Source organism: Pristiophorus japonicus, chromosome 20 (genome assembly GCF_044704955.1).
Source record: "Pristiophorus japonicus isolate sPriJap1 chromosome 20, sPriJap1.hap1, whole genome shotgun sequence".
Taxonomy (NCBI): Eukaryota; Metazoa; Chordata; class Chondrichthyes; family Pristiophoridae; genus Pristiophorus; species Pristiophorus japonicus.
Genome location: NC_091996.1, coordinates 89,052,748 through 89,070,916, shown reverse-complemented (window position 1 = coordinate 89,070,916; position 18,169 = coordinate 89,052,748). Strand labels below are relative to the sequence as shown.

Here is an 18,169-nt window from a genome sequence, read left to right as displayed (position 1 = left end):
ATGGCAGCTGGTCATTACTTCGCCATTCACACCCTATCCCGACTAACCTTTTTCTAACCTCGGTCATTACCAATTCAGTTCGGCCCATCGTTCCCTTTTTGTCTCTCTAATCTCTCCTGTCTATCACCGACCTTCCCTTTTGTTCTTTCCTCCTCTTCCCCCTTTCAGGTGCTCCTTAAGAATCCGTTCATTCCGAACATTCGTCGGTTCTGAGGAAGGGTCGCCGACCCGAAACGTTAACTCTGTTTCTCTCTCCGCGGCCGCTGCCCGACCCGCTGAGTATTTCCAGCACGTTTCAGTTTTTATTTCCCGATTCCAGCATCCGCGGTATTTAGCTTTTGTAACCCCCCCCCCCAGATCTCTCTGTTCACGCACTCCCCTTTAGGATCGTACCCTTTAGTTTATATCGCCTCTCCTCGTTCATCCTCGCACCTTTCTGCATTAAATTGCATCTGCCACGTGCCCGCCCATTTCACCAGCCCATCCATGTCTTTGAGGCTTAGTTGTATTGTAGAAAATGGAACCTTTCTCCAATCTTTGGAAGCTTCTCTTCCAACCCTCTGTCTTCAAGCATTATTTGAATGTGTAATGTATGCACCAGTGAGAATGCTAACCGATTGGTAGAGCTGTTGAGGTGGGAGTGGCTTAGCCAGTCACGTGATGTTCACCAGACTCAATAAAACCCCAGCCAGTTGGGTTCGGGGGATCCACGATGGGGCAGGTGGTTGTGAGCCTGGTGGATGAACCGGTAATGCGTCGTGTGATTGCTAAACCTTTTGCTAATAAGCTAACTAGTTCTTAATAGCCATGTGTTGCTATGGATTCTTAAGCAAAGACCCCATGAAGCAAATACGTTTCAAAATGAAACATTGAAATGTACAAATTTCTTGACAGGGTAGATGCAGGGAGGATGTTTCCCCCCGGGCTGGGGAGTCTAGAACCAGGGGTCACACAGTCTCAGGATAAGGGGTCGGCCATTTAGGACTGAGATGAGGAGGAATTTCTTCACTCAGAGGGTGGTGAATCTTTGGAATTCTCTGCCCCAGAGGGCTGTGGAGGCTCAGTCGTTGAGTATATTCAAGGCCGAGATCAATAGATTTTTGGATATTAAGGGAATCGAGGGATATGGGGATCGGGCGGGAAAGTGGAGTTGAGGTCGATGATCAGCCGTGGAGCAGGCTCGAGGGGCCGAATGGCCGACTCCTGCTCCTATTATTTTCTTATGTTCTGTTTATCAAGGCAGAAAGGGGAATTAGAACTTTCGGTACTTATTTCTGGACTTTTCAAACTTTTGCATTTTGGATTGAAGGTTTGAAGGAAACCAGGTTTGTTTTATAGAATGAAAGGGCGTTCATTTATATAGCACCTTTCACCACCTCAGGACGTCCCAAAGCACTTTGCAGCCCATGAAGTATTTTTTCAAGTGTAGTCACAGTTGTAATGTAGAAAACACGGCAGCCAATTTGCGCACAGCAAGCTCCCACAGACAGGCAATATGATAATGACCCAGATAATCTGTTTTTGGTGTGGTTGGTTGAAGGATCAATAATGGCCCTGAACACTGGGGATAACTCCCCTGCTCTTCAAAATAGTGGCCATGGGGTCTTTAACGTCCACCTGAGTACAGAGTAAAGCTCCCTCTACACTGTCCCATCAAACACTCCCAGGGCAGGTACAGCACGGGGTTAGATACAGAGTAAAGCTCCCTCTACACTGTCCCATTAAACACTCCCAGGGCAGGTACAGGGGATTAGATACAGAGTAAAGCTCCCTCTACACTGTCCCATCAAACACTCCCAGGGCAGGTACAGCATGGGTTAGATACAGAGTAAAGCTCCCTCTACACTGTCCCATCAAACACTCCCAGGGCAGGTACAGCACGGGTTAGATACAGAGTAAAGCTCCCTCTGCACTATCCCATCAAACACTCCCAGGGCAGGTACAGCACGGGGTTAGACACAGAGTAAAGCTCCCTCTACACTGCCCCATCAAACACTCCCAGGGCAGGTACAGCACAGGGTTAGATACAGAGTAAAGCTCCCTCTACACTGTCCCATCAAACACTCCCAGGGCAGGTACAGCACGGGGTTAGATACAGAGTAAAGCTCCCTCTACACTGTCCCATCAAACACTCCCAGGGCAGGTACAGCACGGGTTAGATACAGAGTAAAGCTCACTCTACACTGTCCCATCAAACACTCCCAGGGCAGGTACAGGGGGTTAGATACAGAGTAGCGCTTCTTGTAAACTGTCCCATTATGACTTGTCTTTGGTCTGAGCTGACTCTGTCCAAACCCAGGCTGTGTTGGGCCTCCATGGAAAGTAGGGGGAGTTGCATCGCATTTGGGTCTTGGCCGGTTGAGGACCCCGGGAGGTGGTGCGGTGGGCCTGGTGTCTGGCTCACTTGAGCACCCTGTTGTTGTCGAACCGATACTAACGGACTGTGTGTGTGTGTGTGTGTGCGCCTCTGTTAACGTTGTCGATGATTCATCGAGTTGAGCTTGCTCCCAATCTGTGCAGCGCCTGACTCTGAAACCATTGCAATCGACACTCTCCTTTGTTGAGAGTTTAATGGTTTAAGTTTACCTGTTCTGCATTAGTAAGCGATTCCAGGCTACAGAACAAGGAGTGTACAGATTCAGAGCCAAAGGAGATTAGAACTGATTCAAACGGGAGAAATTTAAGACTCTGCAATGGTATGTTGCTCCCATTGAGTGGATCGGACTCTTGTCCTACTTCTGGTCCCTGCTCTGTATTAAAAGCTGCGAGGAGGTAGACCGCTTGGAGGTCCTGCTCCCAACAAGGCCTTGACTCCAGTGATGACTATCAACCAGAACCCCGCCCCCCCCTCTCCAATCCCTCCAGTCGGTGGGTATCTCCCTGTGTCTCTCGCTTCCGAGCCTGAAGGTGGTGAGTTCAAGTCCCCACTCCAGAGACCTGAGCCCACAATCCAGGCCGACTCCCAGTGTCAGCACTGAGAGAGTCTGCAAACTCCAACGGCAGGGTAAGCACACCAACGTCAGTATTCTCTCTCGGGACAGACTCTCTCTGGGAGGACAGACGCACCAACGTTAGCGTCCTCGACCAGGCCAACAACCCCAGCATCGAAGCACTGACCACACTCGACCAGCTCCGCTGGGCGGGCCACATTGTCGGCATGCCCCGACATGAGACTCCCAAAGCAAGCGCTCTACTCGGAACTCCTTCACAGCAAGCGAGAGCCCCAGGTGGGCAGAGGAAACGTTACAAGGACCACCCTTAAAGCCTCCCTGACAAAGTGCAACATCCCCACCGACACCTGGGAGTCCCTGGGCCAAAGACCAGTCCGCCCTAAGAGGAGGAAGTGCATCTGGGAGGGCGCTGAGCACCTCGAGTCTCGTCGCCGAGAGCGTGCAGAGGCCAAGTACAAACAGCGGAAGGAGCGTGCGGCAAACCAAACTCCCCACCCACCCCTTCCCTCCGACCACCATCTGCCCCGGCCTGCGACAAAGACTGTAGGTCCCACATTGGACTCTTCAGTCGCCTGAGAACTCCGTATTCACGTGGAAGCAAGTCATCTTCGACTCCGAGGGACCGAGGGGGTACCGCACTGTCGGAGGGGCGGTACTGAGGGAGCACCGCACTGTCGGAGGGGCGGTACTGAGGGAGCGCCGCACTGTCGGAGGGGCAGTACTGAGGGAGCGCCGCACTGTCGGAGGGGCGGTACTGAGGGAGCGCCGCACTGTCGGAGGGGCAGTACTGAGGGAGCGCCGCACTGTCGGAGGGGCGGTACTGAGGGAGCGCCGCACTGTCGGAGGGGCGGTACTGAGGGAGCGCCGCACTGTCGGAGGGGCGGTACTGAGGGAGCGCCGCACTGTCGGAGGTGCCGTCTTTCGGATGAGACGTTAAACCGAGGCCCGGTCTGCCCTCTCAGGTGGACGTAAAAGATCCCACGGCCACTATTTTGAAGAAGAGCAGGGGGAGTTCTCGTCCTGGGGCCAATATTTATCCCTCAATCAACCTAACAAAAAAAATCCAGATTATCTGGTCATTATCACATTGCAGTCTGTGGGAGCTTGCTGTGCGTAATTCAGTTGCACTGTTTCTCTGTCTCTGCAGTACAGAGAGACCTGGGGGTCCTTGTGCATGAAACACAAAAAGTTAGTATGCAGGTACAGCAAGTGATCAGGAAGGCCAATGGAATGTTGGCCTTTATTGCAAGGGGGATGGAGTATAAAAGCAGGGAAGTCCTGCTACAACTGTACAGGGTATTGGTGAGGCCACACCTGGAGTACTGCGTGCAGTTTTGGTCTCTTAATTTAAGGATATACTTGCATTGGAGGCAGTTCAGAGAAGGCTCACTCGGTTGATTCCAGAGATGAAGGGGGTTGACTTATGAAGAAAGGTTGAGCAGGTTGGGTCTATACACGTTGGAGTTTAGAAGAATGAGAGGTGACCTTATTGAAATGTAAAGGATTCTGAGGGGGCTCGACAGGGTAGATGCAGAGAGGATGTTTCCCCCCTTTGTGGCGAAATCTAGAACTAGGGGGCATAGTCTCAGAATAAGGGGTCGCCCATTTAAAATGGAGATGAGGAGGAATTTCTTCTCTGAGGGTTGTGGAATTCGCTGCTCCAGAGAGCTGTGGAGGCTGGGTCATTGAATATATTTAAGGTAGAGAGATTTGAGCGATGAGGGAGTGACGGGTTATGGGGAGCGGGCATTAAGTGGAGCTGAGCCCATGATCGGATCAGCCATGATCTTATTGAATGGCGGAGCAGGCTCGAGGGGCCGAATGGCCGACTCCAGCTCCTATTTCTTGCGTTCTTCTGCCCCCTGGTGGGGGGATTCCACGTGGTCGCCCAAGTGATGTGTCCACTCCCTCCATCTTGTTCCGCAGTTATGATGTCATCTTTGCTGGCTCCCCGCTGGAACTGTTGAAGAAGTTCATGCAGTTTAATCACAAGGTCATTTTCGCGGCAGAAGGATTTGTCTGGCCCGACCAGTCACTGGCGGACAAGTACCCAATGGTCCGCACAGGGAAGCGATATCTTAATTCCGGAGGTGAGGTATTTTTGTTTAATATATTGACTCTCTGATGTTGCAGGGAACACGTCTTGTTATATACGTGAGCCCTTCCGACTTTCTATTCGTGCACTCTAGGTAACGGACACTGAGGTTTCGGAAAGCAGGTCCGCAGGATTAATTTCCCCCCCCCCCCCCCCCCCCCCACTTAAAGCCACCCGTCTCCTCCCTTGCCTCGGCTCATCGGCTGCTGAAGCCCTCACCCGCACTTTAGTGCCATCTAGACTTGACTTATTCCAACGCTGTCCTGCCTGACGTTTCGCGTAAACTCGAGGTGATCCAAAACTTGGCAGAATTTGAGGAGTGCAGATATCTCGTGGGAGGGGTGGGGGGGTGAGGAGGGGGGTGGGGGGGGGGAGTTGTGGGGCCGGAGGAGATTACAGAGAGAGGGAGGGGGCGAGGGCCATGGAAGGATTTGTAAACAAGGATGAGAATTTTGAAATTGAGGCGTTACTTAACCGGGAGCCAGTGTGGGTCAGTGAGCACAGGGGGTGATGGGTGAGTGGGACTTGGTGCGAGTTAGGACACGGGGCAGCGAGCACAGGGGGTGATGGGCGAACGGGACTCGGTGCGAGTTAGGACACGGGGCAGCGAGCACAGGGGGTGATGGGTGAGCGGGACTCTGTGCGAGTTAGGACACGGGGCAGCGAGCACAGGGGGCGATGGGTGAGTGGGACTCAGTGTGAGTTAGGACACGGGGCAGCGAGCACAGGGGGTGATGGGTGAGCGGGACTCAGTGTGAGTTAGGACACGGGGCAGCGAGCACGGGGTGATGGGTGAGCGGGACTTGGTGCGAGTTAGGACACGGGGCAGCGAGCACAGGGGGCGATGGGTGAGCGGGACTCGGTGCGAATTAGGACACGGGGCAGCGAGCACAGGGGGTGATGGGTGAGCGGGACTCGGTGCGAGTTAGGACACGGGGCAGCGAGCACAGGGGGTGATGGGTGAGCGGGACTCGGTGCGAGTTAGGACACGGGGCAGCGAGCACAGGGGGCGATGGGTGAGCGGGACTCGGTGCGAGTTAGGACACGGGGCAGCGAGCACAGGGGGTGATGGGTGAGCGGGACTCGGTGCGAGTTAGGACACGGGGCAGCGAGCAAAGGGGGGCGATGAGTGAGTGGGACTCGGTGCGAGTTAGGACACGGGGCAGCGAGCACAGTGGGCGATGGGTGAGTGGGACTCGGTGCGAGTTAGGACACGGGGCAGCGAGCACAGGGGGTGATGGGTGAGCGGGACTCGGTGTGAGTTAGGACACGGGGGCAGCGAGCACAGGGGGTGATGGGTGAGTGGGACTGGGTGCGAGTTAGGACACGGGGCAGCCGAGTTTTGGATCACCTCCAGTTTATGTCGGGTAGAATGTGGGAGGCCGGCCAGGAGTGCGTTGGAATAGTCAAGTCTGGAGGTAACAAAGGCATGGATGAGGGCAAGTGCAGGTAATTGAGAGAATCTCACCGTCTAACCGCTCCCCTGATGATCCGTTTCAGTAACGCCCCGGAAGATTCCGGTTCGCCTGCTTTCATTGGCACGTTGAGTGCCTGGCATGAGATAGGTAGAAAAAAAATCTACCTGAGGATTTGCATGTTTGTTATAAAATTGATAATCTTGACGTGTTGGTAGTATAATCATTTTGCATGTTGGTAGTAAAATTGATCAGTTTTTAACGTCCAAGGTTGGGTTACTAAAGGCCATAAATCCTTACTAAAGCTGTTCCCGTGCCTCTTCCCCTCCCAAGGGCGAGCATGTGGGTAACACACAGATTTATTTCACCCTGTGCACACCAAGAAGTGGGGGTAGAATGATGTGTAATGAGCTTCAGTGAAAAGCGGGAGATGGTGACCTGTCATTAGTGGTGATAACTGGAGGCGATTGAAGGAAGTGGAATAAGAGAAATTTCTGGCATGACTTCCCGCCCTCTCCCTCAGTAGGTCACCTGCTGTTTGTTTTGTCTCTCTTTTATGTCTTGAACTACTTTGATTTATCCTTCCTCCTATCGGCTTGGATTTAATAGCACTAAAACCGTTTAACCAGCTCAGGTTTCTCTTTTGAACGTATTATAGGTCATTTAACCCATATTTCCTCGTGCGTGTGTGCATGTGCGCGTGTGAATGTGCGTGCATGTGTATGTGTGCGTGCGCACGCGTGTGCGTACCGATAAGGGGTTGTGGAGAGCGGGCAGGGAACATAAGAAATAGGAACAGGAGTAGGCCATAAGGCCCCTCAAGCCATTAAATAAGGCTGATCCGATCATGGACTCAGCTCCACTTCCCCGCCCGCTCCCCATATCCCCTTTATCGTTTAAGAAACATGTCTATTTCTGTCTTAAATTTATTCAATGTCCCGGCTTCCACAGGCAGTGAATTCCACAGATTTACAACCCTCTGAGAGAAGAAATTCCTCCTCATCTCAGTTTTAAATGGGTGGCCCCTTATTCTAAGATCATGCCCTCTAGTTCTAGTCTCCCCCATCAGTGGAAACATCCTCTCTGCATCCACCTTGTCAAGCCCCCTCATAATCTTATACGTTTCGATAAGATCACCTCTCATTCTTCTGAACTCCAATGAGTAGAGGCCCAACCTACTCAACCTTTCCTCATAAGTCAAACCCCTCATCCCCGGGATCGACCGAGTGAACCTTCTCTGAACTACCTCCACAGCAAGTATATTCTTTTGTAACTATGGAAACCAAAACTGCACGCAGTACTCCAGGTGTGGCCTCACCAATACCCTGTACAACTGTAGCAAGGCTTTCCTGCTTTTATACTCCATCCCCTTTGCAATAAAGGCCAAGATTCCATTGACCTTCCTGATCACTTGCTGTACCTGCAGACCATTCTTTTGCGTTTCATGTACAAGTACCCCCAGGTCCCGCTGTACTGCGGCACTTTGCAATCTTTCTCCATTTAAATAAAAACTTGCTCTTTGATTTTTTTCTGCCAAAGTGCATGACCTCACACTTTCCAACATTATACTCCATCTGCCAAATTTTTGCCCACTCACTTAGCCTGTCTATGTCCTTCTGCAGATTTGGTGTGTCCTCCTCACACATTGCTTTTCTTCCCATCTTTGTATCGTCAGCAAACTTGGCTATGTTACACTCGGTCCCTTCTTCCAAGTCGTTATAGATTGTAAATAGTTGGGGTCCCAGCACTGATCCCTGCGGCACCCCACTAGTTACTGTTTGCCAACCAGAGAATGAACCATTTATCCCGACTCTCTGTTCTCTGTTAGTTAGCCAATCCTCTATCCATGCTAATATATTACCCCCAACCCCGTGAACTTTTATCTTGAGCAGTAACCTTTTATGTGGCACCTTAATCAAATGCCTTTTGGAAGTCCAAATACACCACATTCACTGGTTCCCCTTTATCCACCCTGTTTGTTACATCCTGAGTCCATGGTCAGATCAGCTATGATCGAATTAAATGGTGGAGCAGGCTCGAGGGGCCGTATGGCCTACTCCTGCTCCTATTTCGTGTGTGTGTGTGTGTGTATACACAGCGGTTATGTTACTGGACGAATAATCTAGACCCTGGACTAATAAACCGGAGACATGAGTTCAAATCCCACCGGGGCAGCTGGGGAATATAAATTCAGCTCATTAAATAAATCTGGAATAAAAAAAATCTTGTGTCTGAAATGGTGACCATGATTGTCGTAGAAACCCATCTGGTTCACTAATGTCCTTTAGGGAAGGAAATCTGCCGCCTTTACCCGGTCTGGCCTACACGTGACTCCAGACCCACAGCAATGTGGTTGACTCTTGACTGCTCCCCTGAAATGTCCCAGCGAGACACTCAGTTGTACACAGCTGCTACAAAAAAAGACCGTCACCACACGGACTGCAGCGGTTCAAGAAGGCGGCTCACCACCACCTTCTCAAGGGGCAATTAGGGATGGGCAATAAATGCCGGCCTTGCCAGCGACGCCCACATCCTGTGAATGACTAAAAGAAAAGTGTGCATGTGGGTTAAGGTACGTGAGTGTGCACGTGTGTGTGTAGTGTGCACGTGTGCGTGTAGTGGGTTCAGGTACGTCAGTGTGCACGTGTGTGTAGTGGGTTCAGGTACGTGAGTGTGCACGTATGTGTAGTGGGTTCAGGTACGTGAGTGTGCACGTATGTGTAGTGGGTTCAGGTAAGTGAGTGTGCACGTGTGTGTAGTGGGTTCAGGTACGTGAGTGTGCACGTGTGTGTCGTGGGTTCAGGTACGTGAGTGTGCACGTGTGTGTAGTGGGTTCAGGTATGAGTGTGAACATGTGTGTCGTGTGCACGTGTGTGTCGTGGGTTCAGGTACGTGAGTGTGCACGTGTGTGTAGTGGGTTCAGGTATGAGTGTGAACATGTGTGTCGTGTGCACGTGTGTGTCGTGGGTTCAGGTACGTGAGTGTGCACGTGTGCGTGTAGTGGGTTCAGGTACATGAGTGCGCACGTGTGCGTGTAGTGGGTTCGGGTACGTGAGTGTGCACGTGTGTGTAGTGGGTTCAGGTACGTGAGTGTGCACGTATGTGTAGTGGGTTCAGGTACGTGAGTGTGCACGTGTGTGTCGTGGGTTCAGGTACGTGAGTGTAGTGTGCACGTGTGTGTAGTGGGTTCAGGTACGTGAGTGTGCACGTGTGTGTCGTGGGTTCAGGTACGTGAGTGTGCACGTATGTGTAGTGGGTTCAGGTACGTGAGTGTGCACGTATGTGTAGTGGGTTCAGGTACGTGAGTGTGCACGTGTGTGTCGTGGGTTCAGGTACGTGAGTGCACGTGTGTGTAGTGGGTTCAGGTATGTGAGTGTGAACGTGTGTGTCGTGAGTTCAGGTACGTGAGTGTACACGTGTGTCGTGGGTTCAGGTACGTGAGTGTGCACGTGTGTGTCGTGGGTTCAGGTACGTGAGTGTGCACGTGTGTGTAGTGGGTTCAGGTACGTGAGTGTGAACATGTGTGTAGTGTGCACGTGTGTGTCGTGGGTTCAGGTACGTGAGTGCACGTGTGTGTAGTGGGTTCAGGTACATGAGTGTGAACATGTGTGTAGTGTGCACGTGTGTGTCGTGGGTTCAGGTACGTGAGTGTGCACATGTGTGTAGTGGGTTCAGGTACGTGAGTGTGAACATGTGTGTAGTGTGCACGTGTGTGTCGTGGGTTCAGGTACGTGAGTGTGCACGTGTGTGTAGTGGGTTCAGGTACGTGAGTGTGAACATGTGTGTAGTGTGCACGTGTGTGTCGTGGGTTCAGGTACGTGAGTGTGCACGTGTGTGTAGTGGGTTCAGGTACATGAGTGTGAACATGTGTGTAGTGTGCACGTGTGTGTCGTGGGTTCAGGTACATGAGTGTGCACGTGTGTGCGAGCGAGAGCGTGTGTGAGAACGTGTGAGTGTGAGCGAGAGAGAGAGTATGAGTGAGCGTGAGTGTTGGGGGTGGGGGAGATTGGTGAATTATAGGGGAACCTGAATTCGTGGCCCCTCTCCCTCCCTTTAACCGCGATGTGGTTTGCTGTGCCACAGGGTTTATTGGGCACGCGCCGTACATCAACAACATCGTCCAGCAGTGGAAGTTTAAGGATGACGATGATGACCAGCTTTTCTACACCAAGATTTACCTCAACCCCGTTCTCAGGGTGAGTCATAATCTCCGCAACAGGGGGAGCGTCGGGCAAAATAAAAATAACCATTTCCTCGGTGGGTCAACCCACAACCCACACCTTCCCACCACATCCCTCCATCTCATCTTCTCTCCATCTCCCTCAATCCCACCTTCTCTCCATCTCCCTCAACCGCACGTAAGAATCACAGCATATCAATGAGAGCGAGTATTTCTGCCTTATTTCCACGACCTTGGAGGCCCTATAATGTTCACCGGTCTGAGATTGGCAGGGAGCACCACACTGTCGGAGGGGCGGTACTGAGGGAGTGCCGCACTGTCGGAGGGGCGGTACTGAGGGAGTGTCGGAGGGCGGTACTGAGGGAGCGCCGCACTGTCGGAGGGGCGGTACTGAGGGAGCGCCGCACTGTCGGAGGGGCGGTACTGAGGGAGTGCCGCACTGTCGGAGGGGCGGTACTGAGGGAGTGCCGCACTGTCGGAGGGGCGGTACTGAGGGAGCGCCGTACTGTCGGAGGGGCGGTACTGAGGGAACGCCGCACTGAGGGAGCGCCGTACTGTCGGAGGGGCAGTACTGAGGGAGCGCCGCACTGTCGGAGGGGTGGTACTGAGGGAGCGCCGCACTGTCGGAGGGGCGGTACTGAGGGAGCGCCGCACTGTCGGAGGGGCGGTACTGAGGGAACGCCGCACTGTCGGAGGGGCGGTACTGAGGGAACGCCGCACTGTCGGAGGGGCAGCACTGAGGGAGTGCCGCACTGTCGGAGGGGCCGTACTGAGGGAGCGCCGTACTGAGGGAGCGCCGCACTGTCGGAGGGGCAGTACTGAGGGAGCGCCGCACTGTCGGAGATGTCATCTTTCGGATGAGGCGTTAAACCGAGGCCCCGTCTGCTCTCGGGTGGACTTAGAAGATCACTCTCTCAGAAGAACAGGAGTGTTCTCCCAGTGTCCTGAAAATTATTAATCCCTCAACCAACATCACTTTAAAAAAAAAACAGATTAACTGCCCATTTATCGCATTGCTGTGTGTGGGAGCTTGCTGTGCACAAATTGGCCGCCGCGTTTCCCACATTCCAACAGCGACCACACTCCAGAAGTACTTCATTGGCTGTAAAGCGCTTTGGGACGTTGCAAGGATGTTGCCAAGGGCTGTGATCAGCTGTTGTATAAATGCAAGCCCTTTCTGCTCTCCTCCCCCTTGTTTGTTCCTGCTCGCTGTGGGGGCTTCGTTTCTGTTCGGGGGGGGCCGGTGGAGGAGCCTGAAAAGTTCACCTGCTGGTTTTGCTCACTCTTCCTGCAGGAGAAGTACAAGATGACACTCGATCATCGATCCACAATCTTCCAAAACCTCAATGGTGCTTTGGGTAAGTCACTGACTTTCAGTGCTGGGACCCCAGCTATTTACAATCTACATCAATGATTTGGATGAAGGAATTGAATGTAATATCTCCAAGTTTGCAGATGACACTAAGCTGGGTGGCGGTGTGAGCTGTGAGGAGGATGCTCAGAGGCTGCAGGGTGACTTGGACAGGTTAGGTGAGTGGGCAAATGCATGGCAGATGCAGTTTAATGTGGATAAATGTGAGGTTATCCACTTTGGTGGCCAAAACAGGAAGGCAGAATATTATCTGAACGGTGACAGATTAGGAAAAGGAGAGGTGCAACGAGACCTGGGTGTCATGGTACATCAGTCATTGAAAGTTGGCATGCAGGTACAGCAGGCGGTGAAGAGGGCAACTGGCATGTTGGCCTTCATAGCGAGAGGATTTGAGTATAGGAGCAGAGAGGTCTTACTGCAGTTGTACAGGGCCTTGGTGAGGCCTCACCTGGAATATTGTGTTCAGTTTTGGTCTCCTAATCTGAGGAAGGACGTTCTTGCTATTGAGGGAGTGCAGCGAAGGTTCACCAGACTGATTCCCGGGATGGCTGGACTGACATATGAGGAGGGACTGGATCGACTGGGCCTTTATTCACTGGAATTTAGAAGAATGAGAGGGGATCTCATAGAAATATATAAAATTCTGACAGGATTGGACAGGTTAGATGCAGGAAGAACGTTCCCGATGTTGGGGAAGTCCAGAACCAGGGGTCACAGTCTAAGGATAAGGGGTAGGCCATTTAGGACCGAGATGAGGAGAAACTTCTTCACTCAGAGAATTGTGAACCTGTGGAATTCTCTACCACAGAAAGTTGTTGAGGCCAGTTCGTTGGATGTATTCAAAAGGGAGTTAGATGTGGCCCTTACGGCTAAAGGGATCAAGGGGTATGGAGAGAAAGCAGGAATGGGGTACTGAAGTTGCATGATCAGCCATGATCATATTGAATGGTGGTGCAGGCTCGAAGGGCCGAATGGCCTACTCCTGCACCTATTTTCTGTGTTTCTATGTCCTGCTCCTCACCCCGGTGGCTCCCATCTCACCGTCTCAGCGCGGAATGTCCCCCTCCCCCCCCCCCCCCCCCATCCCCCTTCACCGTGCTGAGCCTCTCTTTTTCCCTCCCCCCACCTCACCGTGTGGACTCTCTCTTCCCCCACCTCGCTGTGCAGTACCTCTTTCCCCTCTCACAGGGAGGGAGCGTTTGCCGGGGACAGTGACTGACTCCCGGCCTGGCTCTACGTTTACATCTCGGCCTAGCATGTTGCCAAGCCAGGGACGCCCAAACTGCTGCCGGTTCGATGCCCAGCCCGTGCCGTTGGGGGGCGCCGATCGCGGGCACGGTGCTGGTCGGAGCGGGAGTCGGGCCCTGGTGACCCCGGGCCAAAGTCGGGCGCGGTTCCGGCCTCCGATCAATGGCCCCTGACCCCGGCGGGGTGGTGGTGGTGGTGTTGTGTGTTTCTGTCTGACGTTACCGACTGCCGCCTCTCCACGCTAACCATCCCCGTGTCCCGCCATCTTGCAGAGGAAGTTGTTCTGAAGTTTGAGAAAGGATTGGCCAGAGTCCGCAACATCGCCCAGGACACGTTGCCGGTGGTCGTCCATGGCAACGGGCCTACTAAGGTAACCGGGCACAGGCCCACTCACTCACTGCCGCTGACTCGCGAATGGGTCGTCACTGGGGTTTCAGGAAGGTGTGATGGTGGGTGAGGGAAATTGTTGTGTAACCAACATTTAAACTGCGGTAAACACTCAGCAAATCACCCCATCTTCTCTCTATTGAACCCGTGGGTTGTGCCTAATGGAGCATTTAGAGATGTATAACACTGGGGTACAATACTGGTGGGTACAGGTCTGTCACTGTATAACACTGGGGTACAATACTGGTGGGTACAGGTCTGTCACTGTATAACACTGGGGTACAGTACTGGTGGGTACAGGTCTGTCATTGTATAACACTGGGATACAGTACTGGTGGTACAGGTCTGTCACTGTATAACACTGGCGTACAGTACTGGTGGGTACAGGTCTGTCACTGTATAACACTGGCGTACAGTACTGGTGGGTAGAGGTCTGTCACTGTATAACACTGGGGTACAATACTGGTGGGTACAGGTCTGTCACTGTATAACACTGGGGTACAATACTGGTGGGTACAGGTCTGTCACTGTATAACATGGGGTACAGTACTGGTGGGTACAGGTCTGTCACTATAACACTGGGGTACAGTACTGGTGGGTACAGGTCTGTCACTGTATAACACTGGGGTACAGTACTGGTGGGTACAGGTCTGTCACTGTAACACTGGGGTACAGTACTGGTGGGTGCAGGTCTGTCACTGTATAACACTGGGGTACAGTACTGGTGGGTACAGGTCTGTCACTATAACACTGGGGTACAATACTGGTGGGTACAGGTCTGTCACTGTGTAACACTGGCGTACAGTAGTGGAGGGTACAGGTCTGTCACTGTATAACACTGGGGTACAGTACTGGAGGGTACAGGTCTGACACTGGGGTACAGTACTGGAGGGTACAGGTCTGACACTGGGGTACAGTACTGGTGGGTACAGGTCTGTCACTATAACACTGGGGTACAGTACTGGTGGGTACAGGTCTATCACTGTATAACACTGGGGTACAGTACTGGTGGGTACAGGTCTGTCACTGTATAACACTGGGGTACAGTACTGGTGGGTACAGGTCTATCACTGTATAACACTGGGGTACAGTACTGGTGCGTACAGGTCTGTCACTGTATAACACAGGGGTACAACTTTACAGCCTACCGAACTCAACATCGAGTTCAACAATTTCTGACCCTAATTTTGCAAACGGCAACTATTGACAATTCTGCCATTGGCACCCTATCTGGACCGATCTTTAGTTTCTTTTCTTGTCCCATTACCATCACCTTTTGTCTCTCTAATCTCTCCTGCCTTCCACCCTATCACAGACCTTCCCTTTTCTTTTTTCCTCCCCCTCTCTGCCTTGCCTAAAACTTGTCACATCTCTAACATTTTCCAGCTCTGAAGACGGGCCATCGACCCGAAACGTTAACTCTGTTTCTCTCGCCACAGCTGCTGCCTGACCCGCTGAATATTTCCGGCGTTTTCTGTTTTGATCGCTCAAACAAGACTTCCGTCACCAACTGCTGTCTTTAGCAGAAGGACACACTACCCCTGTTTATTACCCCAAGACTAAACCATTCGCGGGAGATGTCGTTACTAACACTCACTCCCTTACACATGCACTTCACATTTGAGAAAACACGCCATGTGTTCTCCTCTCCACACTGCAATGCCATTCTGTTTATATTGTAGAGCCTGTTGCTTTAAGATGCAAAGAAGTTCAACTGTTAACCCTTAACTCCCCAAGATGTCCGACATACATCGCTCCAGGATGTCTAACATCTCCTAGAAATTTACGGCAACGAAGGAGGCCATTCAACCCATCGTGTCTGGTCGCCATATTATAAAAAGGATATAGAGGCACGGGAGAGGGAGCGGAGAAGATTTACAAGGACCATACCAGAAATGCGAGGGTGTACGTATCAGGAAAGGATGAACAGGCTGGGTCTCTTTAATCTCGAAAAAAGGCAGAGGGGGTGATCTAATAGAGGTCTTTAAAATGATGAAAGGTTTTTGATCGAGTGGATACAGAGAGAACATAAGAACATAAGAATTAGGAACAGGAGTAGGCCATCTAGCCACTTGTGGGGAAGAGCATAACTAGAGGCCATCAATATAAGATCGTCACCCAGAAATCCAATGGGGAATTCAGGAGAAACTCCTTTACCCAGAGAGGGGTGAGAATGTGGAACTCGCTGCCACAGGGAGGGGTTGAGGCGAATAATATCGATGCATTGAAGGGGGAGGCTGGACAAGCGCATGGGGGAGAAGGGAATAGAGGGTTATGCTGATAGATTTAGATGAGGAAAGATGGGAGGAGGCTCGAGTGGGGCATAAACGCCGGCATGGGCTGGTTGGGCCGAATGGTCTGTTTCTGTGCCGTATAGAAAATAGGAGCAGGAGTAGGCCATTCGGCCCTTCGAGCCTGCACCGCCATTCAATATGATCATGGCTGATCCTCTATCAACACCATATTCCTGCTTTTTCCCCATACCCCTTGATGCCTTTTATGTCTAGAAATCTATCTGTCTCCCTCTTCAATATATTCACTGACTTGGTCTCCCCAGCCTTCTGTGGTAGAGAATTCCACAGGTTCACCAGCCTCTGAGTGAAAACATTTCTCCTCATCTCGCTCCTAAATTTCCTACCCCGTATCCTGAGACTGTGACCCCTTGTTCTAGCCTTCCCAGCCCCGGGGAAACATCCTCCCCGCATCCAGTCTGTCCAACCCCGTCAGAATTTTATACCTTTCAATGTGATCCCCTCTCATTCTTCTAAACTCTAGTGAATATTTATATATTCTTATAAGTTATTTAAATATTTATAAGTTCTAGATATTTGAGTGACTATTCTGTGTAAAACTATGTCTGCCAGCTGACAGAGCCACCCAGCCTAATCCCACTTTCCAGCTCTCGGTCCGTAGCCCTGCAGGTTACGGCACTTCAAGTGCACATCCAAGTACTTTTTAAATGTGGTGAGGGTTTCTGCCTCTACCACCCTTTCAGGCCGTGAGTTCCAGACCCCCACCACCCTCTGGGTGAAGACATTTCCCCTCAAATTCCCTCTAAACCTTCCCCCAATTACTTTAAATCTATGCCCCCTGGTTGTTGACCCCTCTGCTAAGGGAAATAGGTCCGTCCTATCCACTCTATCCAGGCCCCTCATCATTTTATACACCTCAATCAGGTCTCCCCTCAGCCTCCTCTGTTCCAAATAAAACAACCCCAGCCTATCCAATCTTTCCTCACAGCTAAAATTCTCCAGTCCCGGCAACATCCTGGTAAATCTCCTCTGTACCCTCTCCAGTGCAATCATATCCTTCCTGTAATGTGGTGACCAGAACTGCACGCAGTACTCCAGCTGTGGCCTAACCAGTGTTTTATACAGTTCAAGCATAACCCCCCTGCTCTTGTATTCTACGCCTCGACCAATAAAGGCAAGTATTCCGTATGCCTTCTTAACCACCTTATCCACCTGGCCTGCTACCTTCAGGGATCTGTGGACCTGCGCTCCCAGGTCCCTCTGTTCCTCTACACTTCAGTGTCCTCAATAACCGGGTGAATATTAACACGCTCACTCACTCACTGTCTACACAATATTCAAGACGTGCCTTAAAACCTACCTCTTTGACCAAGCTTTTGTTCACCCAACCTATTCCCCTTAGCAGTGGGGTCAACAACCAGGGGGCATTGATTGAAAGTAATTGGGGGGAGGTTTAGAGGGGATTTGAGGGGAAATGTCTTCACCCAGAGGGTGGTGGGGGTCTGGGGCAGAACTCACGGCCTGAAAGGGTGGTAGAGGCAGAAACCCTCACCACATTTTAAAAAGTACTTAGATGTGCACTTGAAGTGCCGTAACCTGCAGGGCTACGGACCGAGAGCTGGAAAGTGGGATTAGGCTGGGTGGCTCTTTGTCGGCCGGCACGGACACGATGGGCCGAATGGCCTCCTCCCGTGCTGTAAATTTCTATGATTCTGTGGAGTCGGAGACACAATTCTTCGGTGCATTTCCGCATTGCTAGTTGCCTCACGCACGACATATCTCGCACACGTGCATATCCGCATCATATAGCACTCCATCGCTGGGATGTCTCTGAGGTCAGTTCAGCTTCTCATAAGGGGGATGCAGGGGAGTGAGGAAGGTGACCCAGAGACCCTGTACCCCTCGGGTCAATTTCCCCTCGCCCCCCCGCCCCCCCCCCCCCGAGGATCAGAGCGTGTGCGTGTGTTCACCCCGCAAATGTTAAACATCCCCCTTCGCTCCTAGCTCCAGCTGAATTACCTGGGGAATTATATTCCCAATGCCTGGACCCACGAGACTGGCTGTGGAATCTGTGAAGAAGATTTATTGGACCTGTCGCTATTACAGGTAAACCTCACAGCCGAGCGTGTCAGAGCGGGCGGTGTATCGGGGAGAGCGGCTGTGTCGCAGAGCGAGTGTCTGTGTGTATGCATCTGCCTCCCTATCCTCCCCAGCTACTCCCTCTCTCTCCTCTTTCTTTGTCTCTTTCTCTCCTCTCTACATCTGTGTG

At 52.0% G+C, this 18,169-nt stretch overlaps 1 protein-coding gene across 1 annotated transcript in view; it reads left to right on the top strand.

Moving 5' to 3' along the window:
• LOC139232663 (multifunctional procollagen lysine hydroxylase and glycosyltransferase LH3-like) overlaps positions 1 to 18,169 on the top strand; it is a 75,811-nt gene that overhangs the window by 18,870 nt on the left and 38,772 nt on the right. The window contains exons 4-8 of the mRNA XM_070863124.1: positions 4,878 to 5,041; positions 10,545 to 10,657; positions 11,936 to 11,999; positions 13,534 to 13,631; positions 17,905 to 18,006. Coding sequence (XP_070719225.1) covers positions 4,878 to 5,041; positions 10,545 to 10,657; positions 11,936 to 11,999; positions 13,534 to 13,631; positions 17,905 to 18,006 — 541 coding nt within the window. The remainder of the gene's footprint in view (positions 1 to 4,877; positions 5,042 to 10,544; positions 10,658 to 11,935; positions 12,000 to 13,533; positions 13,632 to 17,904; positions 18,007 to 18,169) is intronic.